This window comes from Lemur catta, chromosome 15, assembly GCF_020740605.2.
Source record: "Lemur catta isolate mLemCat1 chromosome 15, mLemCat1.pri, whole genome shotgun sequence".
Classification (NCBI taxonomy): domain Eukaryota; kingdom Metazoa; phylum Chordata; class Mammalia; order Primates; family Lemuridae; genus Lemur; species Lemur catta.
Window position 1 is genome coordinate 19,337,839 of NC_059142.1, and position 20,584 is coordinate 19,358,422.

Genomic DNA, 20,584 nt, shown 5'->3' on the forward strand with positions numbered 1-20,584 from the left:
GCGGTGTCCTCGATGTGAGGACACAAGACCCGCCTTGGCCCAGGCCCGCGTCCTGGCCTCCCACCCGCGTCTGTGGCGGGGGTTTGGCCCCGAGCGGGCGCCAACGGGGGGACGGGCGGGGGGCGTGGCCAACGTCGGCCCCCGCCCACCCCGAGGGCTCGGCCCGGAACGGATGCGCCTGCCTGATGCAGCCAATCGGGAAGCGCGGAGCAGGTTCAAATAAAGACGGCGGGTGAATATGGCGTCTCCGGTGTGGTCTGAGAGGTGATCCATCTGCCTTCTGTGTTGAAGATGTGGCGGGTGAAAAACCTGAGCCTCAGCCTGTCGCCTTCGCCGCAACCCGTAAGTGGGAGAACTCTCGTGGAGACAGAGCCGGGCCTGGGCTAGTGGGGCGGGAGCGCTGGCGGCGCGGAGTGTCCTGGAAAGCTGGGTTGAGCCTGGGGGTGGGGGGCGTGTGGAGGCTTTTTGTTCGCCCTGCCGCTTCCTTGCGCCTGGGGTGGGAGCCTACTCTTCTTATTGCCTCATAGGGACTTTTTAGGGAAGGAGCAAAGGCCGGCTGGCAGAGCCCAGTCTTCCTCACACTGGCTCTCTTCTCGCTTTCATTTTCAGGGAAAACCAGCTATGAGAACTCCTCTGCGAGAACTCACCCTGCAGCCCGGTGCCCTCACCACCTATGGAACAGGGACCCCCATTTGCTCCTCTCTGACCGCATCACTGTGCAAACTGAGGCTGCAGGTGAGCTTCTCCTGGACAGCTGCTCAACTGGGCTGTTTGCCCAGGGCGAGAGCTCAGAGGAACAGAGGGCCAGAGCTGGAACGTAATTAATAACGATAATGAAGTCTTCTACCTCAGTGACATCCATTTACAGCTATTCAGGCCAACAGAGAGGTGCCCTAGGGTGGTTAAAGGAAATCCACTGAGAACTTCAATCTCTATTTAGCTGTTAGTTTTTATTACCTCCTCCCCCGTTCGACCTTTACCAAACTACTGAGAAACGCTACCACCCTGATTAGTCGTCTCCCTCTAACATGGAATCACTTATAGAAAGGTCAGTCTGCTATAAGAGTGAGGCAATATTCATCCATTCCTGGAGGTGTCAAAACTCTCCTGGTATCAAGTTACACCACTGGAAGGCAGGGTACTTGGAACACCTTAGTTTAAACTAGCCCCTTGCAGAATCGCCCTCACTGATTTGTGCTTTTGTCAAAGAAGTAACCATGTAGAAACTGCTTTTCAGTTGCTGTAAAAACGTGTCAAGGAAGGAGCTTGATCCCTCTATAAGGTTCCTCAAAGAAAGGCTTTAGAACTTACTGCCTGGGACAATTGTCTTCCTGAAGAAATTGCTATCTTTTCTCTTTCTGATAATGAGAACTATGTTGTTTACCATATTTTCCCTCTTGCTCTGGCTTCTAGAAAGCTCAGGGTCAAATTTGATGATCAGATGCAGCTACTATTACTGCTGAAATAGGAAGATTTGCTTCCTCTTTCTTTTTTGACTATGACTTTGTTATTTCATTAACCTTATCTATCTGTTTTTTTTCATGCTGTGGAAATTATTTTTGGAAGGAGATAGGATATCAATAAAATAGGTTAGAGGAGCAAAGAAGACTATGTAAAGACAGATGACAGCCTGAATAACAGAAGTATAATGGTGGCAGTCTTTCTTGAGAGAGCTCTAATACCTAATGTCCAAATGAAAATGTTTGATAATCTGCACCATCCAATTACTAGCTACTAGCCACATGATCATTTTTTTTTAAGGGAGGTGTACATGGGTACTTTATTTATTTATTTATTTAGACAGAGTCTCACTCTGTTACCTGGGCTAGAGTGCTTTGGTGTCAGCCTAGCTCACAACTTCAAACTCCTGGGCTCCCATAATCCTCCTGCCTCAGCCTCCAAGTAGCTGGGACTACACCACCACACCCAGCTAATTTTTTTTCTATTTTTAGTTGTCCAGCTAATTTCTTTTTTCTATTTTTAGTTGTCCAACTAATTTCTTTCTATGTTTAGTAGAGATGGGTTCTCTTGCAGAGGCTGGTCTCGAACTCCTGACCTCAGGTGATCCTCCTGCCTCAGCCTCCCAGAGTGCTAAGATTACAGGTGTGAGCCACCATCCCAGCCAGTTGCATGATTATTGAACACTTGAAATGTGACTAGTGTAACTGAGGAACTGAATTTTTAATTTTATTTAATTATTTTAAAATGTGGCTAGTGGCTACCATATTGGACAGTACAGCTTAAGGTAGAAGAGAAATAAGTACTAAGTGGGAACTATAGAGTTTATAGAATTTAACCATAGTTATTTAATCATAGTAGCAGAATACTAGATTGAAATTTAGGTCTCCTACCCTCTTAACCATAGGGCTTACTACCTACTGATATAGTCAGCTACATAGACAAAAAGGTTTTTTTCCCCCAACAAAATAGCTGTTATTTTTGCTTTTTAAATTTTTGATTGTTTATATAATATATATTCATTGTTTGAAACATTTGAACAATATATAAATATAAGGAAGAAAATATGTTTCTGCTATCTTAGAGAACTATCATATTTGAGAATTCTTTCATGCCTCTCTTTATGTATGTCTATTTTGTGTGTATATAGGTGTATATATATGTATATACACACATCCTTGTATTATCATAATACTTTTTTATCAAGGTACTTTTTGCCCCCAGATGCAATCTTCTTTTTCTTCTCCTTCCTCCCCTCCTTATTTTGCTTAGTTGTAGCTTTCTTTTTTGCTCCTCCCTTGGAATCAATCCCTCCCCCACATACCCTGCTCTTCCCAGGTATTTTAACAACCTGATGTGTATCCTTCTATATTTTTCTCTGTGTTCTTCTAATAATATGCAAACATATTTTATTGATAGGATCACAATGTACAGCCAATCCTTGTTATTTGTGGTTGCCATATTCTATAAAGTTTCTTGAACAATGAATTAGCAAATACCGGACTGCTGCTCCTAGGGGAAATAAATACAGGGTTAGGTTTCTTCTAGCCTCAGATTGAAACATTTTCATCAAGATGACGTCTTCAAGGTTCATCCACCTTGTAGCATATGTCAGAATTTTTCTTTTAAAAGGCTGAATAATGTTCCATTGTATGTATATGCTACATTCTGTTTATCCCTTCAACTGTCAGTGGACACTTGGGTTGCTTCTACCTTTTGGCTATTGTGAGTAATGCTGCTATGAACTTCAGTATACAAATATCTCTTTGAGACCCTGCTTTCAATTCTTTTGATTATGTACCCAGAAGTGAAATTGCTGGATCATATGGTAATTCTATTTTTAATTTTTTGAAGAACCACTATACTGTTTTTCATAGTGGCTGCACCATTTTACATTCCCACCAACAGTGCACAAAGGTTCCAAATTCTCCACATCCTTGCCAACATCTGTTATTTTCTGTTTCTTTTTTTTTCTTTTTTTTTTGAGACAAGTTCTTGCTGCGTTGCCTGGGCCAGAATACAGTAATACCATACCTCACTGCAACCTCAAACTCCTGGGCTCAAGCAATCTTCCTGCCTCAGTCTCCTGAGTAGCTGGGACTATGGCATGTGCCACTGTGGTTGGCTAATTTCTTGTTTTTATAGAGACAAGGTCTCACTATGTTGCTCAGGCTGATCTTGAACTCCTGATGTCAAGCAATCCTCCCACTTTGGCCTCCTGAAGTGCTAGAATTACAGGCATGAGCCACTGTGCCTGGCCTATTTTCTGTATTTTTGATAGTAGCCATCCTAATGGGTATGAAGTGCTATCTCATTGTGGTTTTGATGTGCATTTCCCTAATGATTAATGATGCTCACCATCTTTTCATGTGCTTATTGGCCATTTGTATATCTTCTTTGGAGAAATGTTTATTCAAGTCCTTTGCTCATTTTTAAATTGGGTTTCATTTTGTGTTGTTGAGTTGTAGGAGATTTTTATATATTCTGCATAGAAACCCCTTAGCAGATATATGATTTGCAAATATTTCTCCTTGAAGTGATTTTTAAAAGGAGTAAATAAATAGGAACTTGATAAACAGAGCAAAACTTTTAAGTTGCACTTTTGCATTTCTAAGTCTTTGCTTTGTCTATTAAGCTTCTAGACTGTTTAGTGCAGACTAATTTATGTTTTTCATATCATGTATCTTCAATTATTTCTTTTATCATAATAGTGCTATAAACTGTTTGATTGATATTAATATTACTATCTCTGCTCTATTTGCTTCTGCTTGGTATCTCTTTACCAATCCCTTTTTCTTTCTTTCTTTCTTTTTTTTTTTGAGACAGAGTCTCACTCTGTTCCCCGGACTAGAGTGCTGTGGCATCAGCCTAGCTCACAGCAACCTCAAACTCCTGGGCTCAAGCAATCTTACTGCCTCACCCTCCCAAGTAGCTGGGACTACAAGCATGCACCACCATGCCCGGCTAATTTTTTCTATATATTTTTAGCTTTCCATATAATTTCTTTCTATTTTTAGTAGAGACAGGGTCTCACTCTTGCTCAGGCTGGTCTCGAACTCCTGAGCTCAAATGATCCACCTGCCTCGGCCTCCCAGAGTGCTAGGATTACAGGCATGAGCCACTGTGCCCGGCCTACCAATCCCTTTTTCTACTTTCCTTTAATGCTTTGAAAGAAAAACCTTAAAAGTTGAAATAAGATACATGAAAATACAATAAAACATAACAGTATAACAAATTAGTATAAAGCACATATCCATGTAACCAATACCCAGGTCAATAAATGTAATACAACAGTACTAGAATATCAGAAGCCCTTTTCAGCTCAACCTTTTGTTTTTAAGTCTTATCACTGCAATAAATAGGAAATTTCATGTAAGTCTGATTATTATTGTTTTGGTAAATAATTGGTCTATCTAAAGCTTCTAAAATAGTTTTGTCTTCATTGTGGTCAGAAATTTTACAGTTATGTGTGTAGACATGTATCTTTGCTTGTCAGTCCTGCTTAGAACTTAGTAAGCTGTTACAGTTTGCAGTCTCAGGTCTTTCTTTACCTTAGAGAAACTTTCTTCTGATATTTATTAATCAGTGCCTCATCTGTACATGTACTCTTTTCTCCTGGAATTTCTTTTATGCAGATGTTAGATTTCCTGGGTTTACCTTCCAAGTCTCTTAGCTTTTCCCTCAGATTTACATTTCTTTGTATTTTTACCTTTGCTTTAAGATATTTCTTCCACTTGTCCAGCCCAGTAATTCCAGTCTCAACTCTGATAATCCTCCTTTTCAATTCTTTTTACTGAAATTTTTTATTTAAAATGATATTTATTTCTACAAAGTCCTTTTTTTGTGTATATGTTACACTTGAATCTTCTTAAGTAATCCATTTTTTGGTTCAAATTGTCATCTGTCTTTTCCAGCAGCTCTGTTTTGTTAGTCTACCTTTTCTAACTATCTTAGAGTTTGTCCTTTCTCTGGCTACTAGATCCACTTAAGGTCATTCATATTTTCCTTTTGTTTTTCATTCAGTCTCAGATCCGGCTATCCTGCAAGTCGTAGAAGGTGCAGTTATCTTTGTCCCTATGACCCAGCAGTAAGGTATTTTCAATCCCTTGTCAGGGCACTAGGAGGAAGTCTCTCTGTGGCTTTTTAGCCTTCTCTGCTACAAAGGCTAGAGCTCAAATCCCAAGGGCCAAGTGGACTCGACGTGTTCAGGACATCTTCAGCTCTTGTAGACCAGGTCACTGGCACAGGTTGATGTTACCCTGTCTCCCTGGAGTTCATGGATCTCTGTGGTGTTATGTGCTCTCTAACTCTGGTCCCCAAATTCTCATCTGTTCCAGAAGGGAGAAAAATCTTGTACCAACTCTAGATTCTGACAGAGCTTGAGCCTTCACTCATACCCTATGGACCTCTCCTACCTGTTCCACTAGTAGTGGGCTGGAGGTAGGAATAGAGAGGAGTGGGGTCACATGCAGGCTACCACCTGTCCATAATATGAATACATATTCTCAGCCTGTTAATAATGTAGGCTAGTTCACTTGGAAGGAACCAAAATGGCTTACTAGCTTTTCTTTCCCTACTATTGGATCTCTGCAGTGAGCAGCAAGAAGCAGTCAAGTTCTTACCTGAGCAGAGGTAATGAGAACTCTTTCCTTTATTGAGTTTGGACAGTATCTTGCACCCATAATTGTATGTTGGGAACTGAATTGACTCCCTTAGTCAACTACTTTTCTTTCCTTTGGCAGGAAGGCAGCAGCAATTCATCTCCACTGGATTTTGTCAATGCCAAAAGGACAGACTGCCCATCAGAACAATTCAATCATCCCTCAAAGTGGCTAGAAGCCTGTCAGCATGAATCAGATGAGCAGCCTTTAGATATGATTCTCCAAACCAACTCTACTCCCAAAACAACTAAGGAAGCAGTAGACCTACCCGATGACTCTGTGGTTAAAACCATGGTCCTTGTACCCTCTCCAGTGGGGCAGCAGCAGGATATTACATTTGAGGTCTATTTAGATACCATGGCACAGACAAACAGAATCTCTCTAGATGAGCCTTTGAGGCCAGGAGATCTGGTGAGAAAAGAGGTGGCACCCTGCATGGAAGACAGCTTTCCAGAAGTTGTTGCTGCTATGCCCGAGAAACCTACATTTCAGGATTCTCCATCCCATGTCTTGGAGTGTCCACCAAATCACTGTTCTGAGCAACAACTACACTGCTCCAAGGAAAGCAGGAGGGACAGTAGGACTGAGGCTGTGCCTGAGAATTTAGTACCTTCTGAAAGTAATGACTTCTTGCCATCCTCCATGCTCTGGCTTTCCCCTTCAACTGCCTTGGCAGTAGATTTCCCTGTCAATCATGTGGACTCAGAGGAGGAAGTTGTAGAGCATAGACCTATGAAGGAAAGAGAAATGAGCTTTCCCACACTCCCTGAGGAAGTTGAATTGGGAGATCAAGCACTTGTCTCAAATGTAGAAGATATTCCGTCCACATGTTTGACACCAAATCCAGTAGAAATGGAATTCCAGGCAGCTCCAGGCCCAGCAGTGGAAGATACTGGCAGGATTCTTATCTCTGACACAGAGCCGTGGACGTCCCCACTGGCCTGGCTGGAAAAAGGTGTAAATACCTCAGTCATGCTGGAAAATCTCCGCCAAAGCTTATCCCTTCCCTCTGTACTTCGGGATGCTACAATTGGCACTACCCCTTTCTCTACTTGCTCGGTGGGGACTTGGTTTACTCCTCCAGTGCCACAGGAAAAGAGTACAAACACATCCCAGGCAGGCACGGTGGGAACCAAGGATAGTACTTCTGGGACAGAGGGCCTCCTGCGTGGGTAAGTGCCCTTATGTCCTGTGAGCTTCATTACACTGGACCTGCCACTCCCATCCCTTCTCCTCCCCTTCTTTTCCTTATGTTCTTCTCTTCCTGCTGCAGCCGGCCTCCAGATCTGACTGCCTTATCTCGACATGACTTGGAAGACAACCTGCTGAGCTCTCTTGTCATTCTGGAGGTTCTCTCCTGCCAGCTTCGGGACTGGAAGAGCCGGCTGGCTGTCCCTCACCCAGAAGCCCAGGACAGTAGCACACAGACTGGTACTTCTCCTAGTAGGGTAAGAAGGTTCCTTCCAAAGCTTGGAGGATCCCAGTGGGCCCTCTTCCTCAGAATTTAAGCTGATAAGCTATCAAAGGGCAAAGGGGATGACTCAATCACAGGAACATTCTTAGAATATGTGTAAAAGCTGAGGATCTGGAAAATCCCTGAAAGCTTTGGGTACTCACTATGCCCCTGTGGTACATCAAGACTATCCAAGGGAGTGTAAGCAAGGAGAGTTTTAAAGGAATCGGTTTCTAGATCTTCATCTTCCAAATAATACTTTTTTTTTTTTTTTTTTTGAGACAGAGTCTCACTCTGTTGCCCAGGCTAGAGTGCCATGGCGTCCAGCCTAGCTCACAGCACCCTCAAACTCCTGGGCTCAAGCGATCCTTCTGGCTCAGCCTCCTGAGTAGCTAGGACTACAGACATGTGCCACCGTGCCCAGCTAATTTTTCCTATCTATCTATCTATCTATATATTTAGTTGTCCATCTAATTTCTTTCTATTTTTTTTTAGTAGAGACAGGGGTCTTGCTCTTGCTCAGGCTAGTCTCGAACTCCTGAGCTCAAACAATCCGCCCGCCTCGGCCTCCCAGAGTGCTAGGATTACAGGTGTGAGCCACCCAAATAATTACTCTTTACTAATTTTTTTTTCCTATTTCCCTATTCTCAATTGCTCATGCCCACTTTACTAAAGAAGAGCATACTTACTGCCTATCCAGAACCTTACATTGTCAGGGCATAGCAATCAAAGGACAGTAGAAAATGTTTGTGTACATGCTCTGAAAGTGAATGACTGTAATGATTATATAACATGTCATATTTGCGTGTTTTTAACAAAATTGGAGGAAGATTTTGATTATGTTTAATTATGTCAGTGGATCAAGCATTAACAATTTTTAATGAAAGTTTGCTAAGGTTTTTGGCATATATCTCTAAAGGGGTTCCTAGAATTGGCTGCCAATCCCTTCTTCCCTTATTCCATTCCTGCTTATTCTCATTATTTACGTGAAGAAGATTTCTCAGTGCTTACATCTATTACAGTGGAAAAGAGTCATGAATTATTGCCCAACCATGTCTTATTGTAGGAATTATAGTAATCCACAGATACATGAACTAATAAAGGAAGAAAGGTCCATCCATTTCATTAATAGGTGATTCCCAATAAAATTTTACTGGGTATGTTTATGATTTTTTTTTAAAATTATACTATTATGGCCAGGCACAGTGGCTCACACCTGTAATCCTAGCACGCTGGGAGGCCAAGGTGGGAGGATCACTTGAGGCCAGGAGTTTGAAACCAGCCTGAGCAACATGGCAAGGCAAAATAGAAAAATTAGCAGAGTGTGGCATTGCATGCCTATATTCCAGCTACTAGGGATACTGAGACAGGAAGGCAGGAAGATCAATTAAGCCCAGGAATTTGAGTGAATTATGATAATACCACTGCACTCTAGCCCAGGCAGCAGAGCAAGACCCTGTCTCAAAAAAAAAAAAAAAAAAAATTATTATTATTACAGTGATTAGGATACAAGTGATGAAAATATTTCTCCTTCCAAAAGAAAGTTTTTTCACTTAAAGTCTTCTGGTCAAAGGAATTTAAAGGAAACTGTAATTTAAATTTAGATAAAGTTTTATTGTTGTAGAGATGTTGGTTAATAACAGACTTTAAAATATAAAAATATGTTAGGATGAAATTCTGAAAGGAATAACAAATACAGGTTCACAGATTAAGAGGGATGTATAAAATTTCTGTTAAAGAAGAGCTTTTTCACGTATTTTTTAAAGGTACTAAATAGGTATCAAGGCCGGGCACGGTGGCTCATGCCTGTAATCCTAGCACTCTGGGAGGCTGAGGCTTGAGGATCGCTCAAGGTCAGGAGTTTGAGACCAGCCTGAGCAATAGTGAGACCCCATCTCTACTAAAAATAGAAAGAAATTATCTGGACAACTGAAAATATATAGAGAAAAAAAATTAGCTGGGCATGGTGGTGCATGCCTGTAGTCCCAGCTACCTGGGAGGCTGAGGCAGGAGGATAGCTTGAGCCCAGGAGTTTGAGGTTGCTGTGAGCTAGGCTGATGCCACAGCACTCTAGCCTGGGCAACAGAGCAAGACTCTGTCTCAAAAATATATATATATATAAAAAAATAGGTATCAAATCATTTTGGTATATGTAGTATTTATGCCATTGGATATATTTAAGAGTGATTTAACATTTTTATTTCAAACTGTCAGTCTTTATAATATGCTAGAAATTATAGCCTTTGCAACAATTTAAACTTAAGTGTACTCAGTCTTTCAAAATTATTGTAGGAGATAAGAGAGGAAAACAGTTTAAAACCACTGTTCTAGAGGACTCTGTGACAACACAGGCCTCAGTATTGTGGCTGTTGAGATAATAGGTGGCTATGAGATACGGTCCCTGAGTGCCCAGAGATCTATCTCCTTTGGGTTGAAAATATCTTCCAAGTAATGACTTTACCTTTTGCCAAAAATCCTGGAAATCATAGGCTCCTTATTCCTCTAGCTGCTCAATTTCTCTCCTTTCTTACCTTTGTATCCTTTTCTCTTGTTCTTGACCTTGTTTCCCGTCCTTGGATCTGCCTTGTACCCTCTTCCCCTGAAGCTTGCCTGGTCCCTTTGGAAGGCACGGAAGCAGAACCAAAGAGGGGAAATGACATCACCTTCAGCCATTCCCTATCATCATGCCATGTCCTTGCCGCTTGGCTGCCTCTTTCACATTAATCTCATCACCTGCCTGACTGCCCAGCTCTGAGCACTGTGTGCGTCGTATCCAAGGCTCATGGGCTACTCTGTGCCTTACTGCACGATGAAGCAGTGAATGATGACTGCTTTGCTGGGGAAAGGAGCTGTGAACTCCAAGAGATCTGAGGATGATGTGCCTCTGTCACCTTAAACCCAGACTGCTGCAGCATCGTGACTCAGCACTGCTGCTTTAGCAGTAGCCTTTTCCCCAGATGATGGCTGACTTTCAGGAGGAATGAAGACTCCCAATTTTCTCTTAGAACTTTAATCTTCTTTGGACTCAACTGCCTTTGAGATCCTATTTTTCTACTCTGTGCATACTAAGATAATGAACAGACAGTTATTATCTGCCCCAAGATAATGAACAGACAGTTAAAGAATAAGAAAATAAAAATGACTAATAAATACTTGAAGGTTAGCATTACTGGTATCAAAGAAATCATATTGAAACAATGAGATGCTACTTTCTTCTGACACAAAAGCAAAGGATAAAATAGATAATGCTATTCTGGTAACCATTGTCCTTTTGTCAGTAGGGTAAAAATTGGTTCATCCTTTTTGTTTTTTTGAGACAGTCTCGCTCTGTCACCCAGCTAGAGTACCATGCAACCTGCACTCACTGCAACCTCAAACTCCTGGGCTCAAGAGATCCTTCTGCCTCAGTCTCCCGAGTAGCTGGAACTACAGGTGTGCGCCACAATGCCCGGCTCATTTTGTCTATTTTTAGTAGGGATGGGGTCTCGCTCTTGCTCAGGCTGGTCTTGAACTCCTGAGCTCAAGCGATTCTCCCACCTCGGCCTCCCAGAGTGCCAGGATTACAGGCATGAGCCACCACACCTAGCCTAAAAAGAATGTTTTTTAAGAGTTTTTGATAACATGGAAAAATAAGTTTAATATAAGTTCATGGTTTTTAAAGAAAGGAAATCAGAGTTCAAATAACCTCTGAGAGGCTTTGAGGTAAGATAAAATACCAGCAGAAGTTAAAAATGGGTGGTACTTTACTTTGATAGGTCCCCCTAAAGCAGATATCCCAGTCTCAGGCTATTCCAATGAGGAAAAATAAAGTAATGACAACAGAACGCCATATTTTTTATATATTATCTCAATTGGGGTTTTTCTTAAGCATTACTGTATTTCAATCTAAGATACTATCATAAGGTACATCGCAATTTCACAGGTGTTAAAATGTGAAAAAATATTCATTTTCGAATTTATTGGATATGGTAATTTATTTCTAAATTGGTGGTCTATAGCTTTTTCCTTGACATTTGAGGGAAATATTTGAGTTACAAGAAATCTGTATAGCAAGTAAATCTCTGATGTGGGGATACATTGTTGGTTAACAATCACTGGTATAGGTGTTGAAATTATTAATGATTTCTTTCCTTTTTATTCATTTTTATTTTATTTTATTATTATTTTTTAAATATGAAGGGGTAGGGGGTTGTGAGGAGGGGTGTTCAGTTGCCTTATTTGTTTTTGTTGAGACAGTCTCACCCTGTCAGCCTGGGTAGAGTGCAGTGGCGTCTTCATAGTTCAATGCCACCTCCAACTCCTGGGCTCAAGTGATCCTTCTGCCTCAGCCTCCTGGGTAGCTGGGACTACAGGTGCACGCTGCAATGCCCAGCTGGGTTTTTTTTTTAAACTTTTTCGTAAAGACAGAGTCTCACTCTTTCTCAGGCTAGTCTTGAATTCTTGAGTTCAAGCAATCCTCCTGCCTTGGCCTCCCAGAGTGCTAGGATTACAAGCATGAGCCACCACACCCGGCCCCTTTTTATTCATTTTTATATTTTCCAAAATTTTATAATAAACATGTATTACCCTTGTAATTAGAAAAAAAGTTGCTTTTCAAAGGAATTTTTTAGGATTTTTCTTTCTGACTTGGCATCATGTAGTTGTGAGCCTCATTCCCGCCTATAATAGCAAAGGCTACTGTAACTTGGTGGAAGGGGGAATGAGGTGCTAGTGACACATGTTGCCTGCTCAGAAGGAACAACTCGATTTCTCTGGCTAGATAACTAAGAAACCTCAACATCTTCAGGAGAGCCAGGAGATTGGACAGGCTCTGCGGCAGGCCAGGAATGTCTTGGTGAGTGTTGATTGACCTTATACCACCATTGGTCCTCCTGTGAAGATCAACATTAGAGAATCCTGGGTGGTTAATAGATGGTGATACTCAGCTGTGGTAGTGAAGGGAGGTTTCCCAATGTTTATTAAGTGTATCTCCTTATTAAGAGCTTGGAATTGGGGTTAGTGTCCTTCTTCTCCAGTAACTCTATTTCCTGCTTAGTGACTTTATTTAATCTAGCCTTCCTTCCCTCTACAGAAATCATGGGTGCTAGTCTCTAAAGAGCTGATATCCTTGCTTCACCTGTCCCTGTTGCACTTAGAAGAAGATAAAACTACTGTGAGTGAGGAGGTGAGCAGCATGAAGATGGAGGTACAGGCCTCTGGTGGGACTGAAAGCCAGAAAGAGAAACACAGCATCTGATTCTTATTTTGTAGTCTCGGAGAGCAGAAACCTTGGTCTCCTGCTGTTTTGATATGTTGAAGAAGTTGAGGGCAAAGCTCCAGAACCTCAAAGCAGAAAGGGAGGAGGCAAGACACAGAGAGGAAATGGCCATCAGAAGCAAGGATGCAGTAAGATGCCATCTCTTCCTAGATGTGGGCAGTTTCCACCTCAAGGTTCCTGCAGGAACAGGAACATGAATGCACTTGAGACACAGATGGGTGGGCTAAGAACTGCCTGCCCTGGGGAATAAAGAACTAAATTACCAGGGTGTTGAATAGTTATAGCTTTTTGTGCTATTTCCCCCATTACCCACTGTGTCCTTGCAACCTTTTCCCTCAACAGGCAGAGACAGTGCTGGAGGCCTTCTGTGCACACGCCAGCCAGCGCATCAGCCAGCTGGAACAGGACCTGGCGTCCATGCGGGAATTCAGAGGCCTTCTGAAGGAGACCCAGACCCAACTGGTAAGTTAAGGGCATTTTCTTTCCTGGGATCCACGCTGACACACTGGGAGGATGGTCACATATCCCTACTTTGCTGTAGCCAAAGGGAAGGGGCTCCCTCCAAAGGCAATCCTTCTCTTGTAGGTAGGGCTTCATACAGAGCAAGAAGAACTGGCTCAGCAGACAGTGAGTCTTACTTCTATCTTGCAGCAGGACTGGATATCCATGCAACAGGATGTGAGTATTTGGGGCCATCATAACCACTTCCTTACTCATAGCCAGTCCTGTTATGAGCTTTGCCTCAAGTGTGCTCTACTAACCTGCTTGCTTCCCCTGATAGTATGTAACATGGACAGCTTTGCTGAGTCGGTCTCGACAACTCACAGAGAAGCTCACAGCCAAGAGCTGGCAGGCCCTGCAGGAACGTGATGCTGCAATTGAGGAAAAGCAACAGGTACAAACCAGGCATGGGGACTGCTTAAGCCTGGTTCCTTCTTTGCAGAAGGCTTTTCTAATGTGGGATGGCATTAGCCTCTTACCCTGGACCTGTCTTCTTTCTACCCTTTGGGTTTGGAGGACAGCTAGGTCCCTTAGCTATAAGATGGCCTTAAGCCCAGTTGTTTCCTTTGCCCTTCAGCACCTTCTTTACTTCAGCAACTTTTTTCCTGTCTCTACTTTTTCCTGAGGATCAACCTTATTTTCTGCAATGTTGCTGCCCAGGAGCAAGGTAGTTTGCTATCTTGTTCATAAAGAGAAGCTGGACTAAGTCGTGGGATCTTGATTCAGGAGGAACCATAGGAGTAAAACTATCTTTTCTTCCTAGGTTTCCAGGGAGCTGGAACAAGTCTCTGCTCATTTAGAGGACTGCAAGGGCCAAATAGAACAACTGAAGATAGAAAACAGTCGCCTAGCAACAGGTGTTTGTGTGTGTGTGTGTGCATGCGTGCAAGCCGTTGAGCGTGCTAAGGCTTGGATTGTGGCAGTAGAGCAAGGAAGTGCTCTGGAGCATCTGCTTTGGTGCAGGAGTGTGGGGAGTTTCTGGCCTGGTGACCGCATGGTGTCATTAGAATACTTTTGGTCTAGATCTCCGGGCTCAGCTACAGATTCTGGCCAGCATGGACAGCCAGCTAAAAGAGCTACAGAGTCAGCATGCCCATTGTGCCGAGGACCTGGCCATGAAGGATGAGTTGCTCTGCCAGCTTACCCACAGTAATGAGGAGCAGGCTGCTCAGTGAGTCCCTATCAGTAGGAATTATGCCAGTAGGCACCCAGGACATAGGACCAAATGGGATCTAATATGTGGTCTCTGGCAGATGGCAAAAGGAAGAGATGACACTAAAACGTATGCAGGCAGAACTGCAGCAACAACACGCTGTCCTGGCCAAAGAGGTGCGGGACCTGAAGGAGACCCTGGAGGTAAGGAATATGGCTTGGGGCAAGGCAGCTGGTAAACCTCAGGATGTGACTCTTGCCTGATGGTATTGAGGTGAGGTTTCAGACTGTGAATTGGAAAAAGCCTCTGTCCCCAGAGCTCTAATATTCCCCACATGAACTCATTTTCTCCCTCCCTCTCTTATTCCTTCCCTTCCTTCCTTCTCCTGTCTTCCCAGTTTGCAGACCAGGAGAATCGGGTTGCTCACCTGGAGCTGGACCAGGTTGAGTGTCAGTTGAAAACCACGCTGGAAGTGCTCCGAGAGCGCAGCTTGCAGTGTGAGAACCTCAAGGACACTGTAGAGAACCTAACGTAAGATCTCTACCTTTCTGTGCTTCCCTCCAAGTGCTTATTTTTTCCAGGAACACTTCTAGAAGCCAATGTCTCCAAAAAGAGAACTGTGATGGTGTTGAGCCTCTTTTTTCTCTCCCTGACTGCATCTCTGTGTGGGGATTTGGGAGAGGCATTCAGAGAAGGTAACCTGGTTTTTGGCTGTCTTCCTTGTTCCTTATTGCAGGGCTAGACTGGCTAGCACCATAGCAGAGAACCAGAAGCAAGACCTGGAGAAGACACACCAGTATTCACTACAGCTAGGGGTGCTGACTGAACAATTGCAGAACCTGGTCCTCTTCCTACAGACAAAAGTAATGGAGAAGGTAGGATCCTGGGGTTCCTTCTTTTCCCTTCCAATTGTATCTTTATTGTATAGAATGGTCTTCCTAAAACACTACTCTTGTTCCATCTCTGTGACCCTAAGTGACTTTCAGTTACCTATCTACAGGGCCTCTTTAGCCTGTTGCTGAAACCTTTCTTCACCTGTCTCCTGCCTCCCTATTAGTCCAACTAGACTGCTGTATGCTACATGCATGTCCCATGTCCATTCACATCCAGACTTGGGCTGTTCCCACATCTATTCTCTTCTCTCTTCAAACTGGAAATATTTTTTCCTTTCCTATTAAAATCCTTCCTGTTCACCTTCTTTTCTGAAATGTTCCCAAATCCTGTGGAGTCAGTGATCTCTTCTTCTGCTGTGATATATTCCTCATGAACTTACTCTCCTTTTGCACTTGTATTACTTTTCCTTGGATATTTGATGTCTTCAACCAAATTGTGTTTAAAGAAAGCAAAAATTTAGCCTTGCTTCTTTCGCTTCCCCACAGCACACAATAAACAATAAATGGTTGATGTCATTTAGAATACACAGTTAATTAGCTTATTCAACAGATAAAGGTACTACCAAGATCCTGAAATTTGGAAATGCTTATCCTCTGACCCTCTTCCCCAACTGTGTGCTGAGCACAGGATTTCCAATGAATCTACAGTCTAGCAGGGAAGACAGACAGATATAAACTTGTCATCTTGACTTACGATCATGGTAGAGGTCTGCATGGTCCACTGTGGGAGCACAGAGAAAGGAGGATCACTTCAACCTTTGAAAGTTAGGATGTCTTCTCAGAGCAGGTGACCTGGCAGAGTCTTGAGGTTTAGAAGGTTGTAGGGGAGGGGAGGGTACATAGGAAGGCCCACCAGGCAGAGGGAATAGTGTATGAAAATTTCATCTGATTACATATGAAAGTCATATGTAGAAAGTCATATATATAGAACACCATGTGTACTTCTTTGTAGTGTCTACCTTGTGACAAAACCTGGGTTAGGTGCTGGGACTATAGGATGAGCGAGGCAAGGCTCCACTCATATGGAATGTGGCAAGGCTGGGGAGTGAGAAGTAGCTCTTTATGACTGGGGTGTGGGAGGCATACGGGGCAAGGCAGGAGACAACACTAGAGAAGTAGGCAGGAGGCCAGATTGTGAAGGCTTGAAGTAATGGCAGTTATAGAGAGGGTAGAGAGGAGCAGAGGGATTGAATGGAATCAATACATATTTAAGGGGTAGAAGTAGTAGAACCTGGGGACAAATTTGATGTAAAAAATAAGGCAAAAGACTGAATGTTGATCCTTAGATTGCTAGAAAGATAGTGACATTTTCCTCCAGAACTGGGGTCAGCAAACTTTTCCTATAAAGGACCATATGGTAAGTATTTTGGGCTTTATAGGCCATATGGTCTCTGTCTCAAGTACTCTGTCTTTGTAGCTTAAGAGTAGCCATAGATAATATATAAATGAATGGGTGTGGCTGTGTTCCAATAAAACTTTATTTACAAAAACAGTAGTCAGGCCAGATTTGACCCACAGGCTATAAGTTGCTGCTCCCCCTGCTCTAGAATAGTAAATACAGGAGTAGGGACAGATTTTTGATAGGGTAGGACAGAGAAAATAGTGAACTCAGCTTTATACATACTAAGTTTCAGATGGACTGTGGAACATTCTGGTAGATTTTTTCACAGGCAGTTAGCCTTTGGGTCTGGAGACTGGGAAAAAATCCAAGACAGAGATTAAAGAGTCATTCATGTGTAAGTGGAAGCTTGAAGTTGATGTTTTTGTGGAGCTCCCAAGATGAGGCTACCCTGGGAATGGGTTAAAGTGAAAAGAAGGCCAAGGACTAAATCCAGAGGAGTCCAGCAGTTAAGGAAGGACCTGTGGATAGAGAGAACAAACAGCCAGAAAAATATGAGGATTACCTTTGAAGGAGAGAGAATCATGTCCTGGAAGCTAAGAAAAGGAGGTTTCTCAAAGAACAACATAGTCATCAATATCAAGTAGGTCAGGGAAAACAAGAGCTGGAAAGTGTCCATTGCATTTGAAAGTAAAGATGCCACTGATGAACCAAAAGACAAGAATTTTAGTAGAATGGCAGGGCTCCCTGAGTGTCATGGGCTGGGGAGTCAATAGATGGTGAGAATTGTCGGCAAGATGTATAGGCTCTTTTCTTTTTTAAAAAAATAAAGGGAAAGAGAAAGCGAGTAGCTAAAAGAGGACTCAAGAAGCTTTTTGTTTTGGTTTCATTTTCAAAATATTGTTGTTGTAGTGGGACAGACTTAAGAATATAAACACGTTCAGGAAAATGCACTAATGAAATAGTTGAATATAAAGAAGTGAGGTAACAGGTAGAAGAGCATTCTGGAAGGGATGGCTGGGAGTACCTGGGAGTTCAGGAAATCACTAACCCTGAACAGCAGCTGATATTATTTTCCGCTTTAACCTTAGGCTGAACCAGAGACCCTTCTGAGCACAGCCTGTGTTCCTGCCCGGGAACACCCTCTGCCCAATGATAGCACCTTCTTGGGAAGCATCTTTATGGCAGCGGCAGATGAAGGTTAAAGGCCCTGGGATGTGGGGTGGGAAAGTTGTGACCCTGCTCTGGATACCTTTGGCTGTTGAAGATGCTCTCCGTTAGGCCTACCTCTCCCTGACTTCCATTATGGCAGACCCCTGACTGGCTCACCAAAGGGGTCCTCTTCCCATGGTTGATTTTTGTTTTAGAGCCAGAATCAGCTCCTGTACCCTTGCTTGGAAGTGACAAGAGTGCTTTCACCCGAGTAGCATCAATGGTTTCTCTTCAGCCTACAGGTTAGGATGGGCTCCAGGGATCCTGCCTCATTTCTACAAAACCTGGTGGTGATGAGTAAAGACAAAAGCAGTGAGAAGTGCTTTGCTCTAAAAACCTCAATTCTACTTGGGCTCATTTTATTTTTGCCTTTTGGGATCTGTAATGTTCCGGATGTTCAAATCCTATGGGTGGGGAACATGAATAAGAGTTGTGGAAATGATGGCTGTACATTCCTTCCAGGCCTGAAGGGCTATACCTCTATCTGCAACTTTCTCTTTCAGAGACCCCAGGCATGGAGAAGAGCCTGGCAGAAATGAGTACTATGACTCTTGAACTTCAGAGCCTTTGTTCCCTGCTGCAAGAGTCTAAAGAAGAAGCCATCAGGACTCTGCAGCAGAAAATGTGAGTGGGATGCAGTCTTGGTGACAGAGGGACAGTGAGACAGCTTCTTATGCCAAGGGCCCAGCTGGGCTCTGAGAGGACAGGAATGATGCTAAATTGTTCCCTCCCCTAGTTGTGATCTGCAGGATAGACTGCAGGCCCAGGAAGAACAGCATCAGGAAGCCCAGAAGGCAAAGGAAGCAGACATAGAGAAGCTGAACCAGGCTCTGTGCTTGCGCTACAAGGTGAAGGAGGGGCCTAGAAGTGGGGCGATGAAGAACTGGGGCAGCCCTACTGGTCCACTGGGAGCCACTGTCTCTTCAGGAATCTGGGTGGTAGCAATTTTCCAACTACTGCCCTAGTTTTGCCCTTCCTGGGGTCACACATTTCACATGTTTGGGAATCAGCTATGGGCTGACCTATCTTCCCAGGGAGACCCAGGAGAGAAGTCAGGAATTCTAGCAGAACTCTCCCAACACTGACTGATTTGGCCCTGGAGGAAGAATTGGAGTGGTACTGACTGGTCTCAGCTGGGCTGAGCATGGGTCAGGCACTCTCTCCACTCTCCTGGCAAGGGCTGCAAAGAATCCAGTTCTCCCTCAGTGTCTGCTCACCTCCCTTTCCTTCACAGAATGAAAAGGAGCTCCAGGAAGTGATACAGCAGCAGAACGAGAAGATCCTAGAGCAGATAGACAGGAGTGGCGAGCTCATAGTACGTTCATCATGATGTCCAGCCTCTGCCCTCTGTGTCACTGGTAGCCAGGATCCCAAATATGAGAAGTAGATACCCTGGTCTACCTTTGTTCACCACATGGGATAAGTAAGATAGAGAGAACCTTTGAGGGTTGTTGGATACGTCTCCATTCTCATTCCCAGAGCCTCAGAGAGGAGGTGACCCAGCTCACCCGCTCACTTCGGCGTGCAGAAACAGAGACTAAAGTGCTCCAGGAGACCCTGGCGGGCCAGCTGGACCCCAACTGTGATCCCATGGCCACTAACTGGATCCAGGAGAAAGTGTGGCTCTCCCAGGAGGTGACTCGTAGTTAACAGAGAAGCTGGGCAGCTGGTGGGGACTCCAGGCTGTGCCTCTATTGATCTGGATATATCTATAGGTGGACAAGCTGAGGGTGATGTTCTTAGAAATGAAAAATGAGAAGGAAAAACTCATGGTCAAGTTCCAGAGCCACGTAAGAATTTCCATGCCATTTCCTACCATAGGACTAGCAAGTGCCCTGCCATGTCTCCCCTGTCCTACCAAGCCATGCTGTTCTTTTGAGCATAACAGTTATGAAACCTAATTGCTTTCTAGAGAAACATCCTAGAGGAGAACCTTCGGCGCTCTGACAAGGAGTTAAAAAAACTAGATGACATTGTTCAGCATATTTATAAGGTAAAGGAGGGTGAGAGTTGATATGACTAAGGCACCTGGTATAAGGCCTGGCCCCAGGAGGTACTGATGAGCATAGCTCTGGTTCTCAGCTTGTGCTGAGAGCTGGGCCTGGCTCACTACTGCAGCCTTCTCTGTGGCTTCTGTTTTGTCCCCTCTAACTCAGTGGCTGCTTCCTGGGGCTGGGAGCCTTGGGCCTTAGGCATGTGGTTCTGAGCTGCTGTTTTTGTCCCTCTTCTCAGACTCTGCTGTCCATCCCAGAGGTAGTGAGAGGTTGCAAGGAGCTACAGGGATTGCTGGAATTTCTGAGCTAAGAAACTGAAAGCTGGAATCTGCTTCACCTCTTTTTACCTGCAATAGCCCCTTACCCTGATATCAAGACCAATTGGAATACAGTTGACTATGTTTAATGCTATTTAAATAAAGTGTATATAATGTATTTTTTCAAGCTCACTCAGTCTTATATTTTGGGTGTGAGGGACTGGATGAGGTCAGGGAAGAGGCAGCTGGGCCCTCCTGCCTAGGTTCCCTCTGCAGATCCCGCTCCACCTCCTGCCGCGTCCAAAGCCAAGGCTGTCTGCCCTTCCTCCCTTCCCTTGCTTCCCCCAAAACTCTGGGCACTGGACTGCTTGTTCCCTGGCTCACCGCCTGGGGGAAACAGAAAAGG

General features: G+C 43.8%; 1 protein-coding gene across 3 annotated transcripts; it reads left to right on the forward strand.

Moving 5' to 3' along the window:
* The first annotated feature begins 206 nt into the window (after positions 1-206).
* SPAG5 (sperm associated antigen 5) lies at positions 207-20,365 on the forward strand. Of its 3 annotated transcripts, none has more exons than XM_045525375.1 (24): positions 207-342; positions 610-735; positions 6,201-7,291; positions 7,393-7,567; positions 12,332-12,406; positions 12,644-12,736; positions 12,823-12,957; positions 13,172-13,291; positions 13,415-13,507; positions 13,611-13,724; positions 14,094-14,187; positions 14,354-14,501; positions 14,584-14,686; positions 14,881-15,014; positions 15,220-15,358; positions 17,807-17,915; positions 18,083-18,169; positions 18,431-18,551; positions 18,664-18,775; positions 19,162-19,242; positions 19,407-19,562; positions 19,643-19,717; positions 19,840-19,920; positions 20,160-20,365. In XM_045525375.1, exons 1-24 carry the CDS (start codon positions 292-294, stop codon positions 20,229-20,231), a joined length of 3,585 nt encoding a protein of 1,194 aa, XP_045381331.1. In that variant the 5' UTR covers positions 207-291; the 3' UTR covers positions 20,232-20,365. The 3 variants fall into 3 exon arrangements, with proteins under 3 accessions (XP_045381331.1, XP_045381332.1, XP_045381333.1); XM_045525376.1 differs by having other exon boundaries at positions 12,644-12,724; XM_045525377.1 differs by lacking the exons at positions 6,201-7,291; positions 7,393-7,567 and having other exon boundaries at positions 223-342.
* Positions 20,366-20,584: the final 219 nt, after the last annotated feature.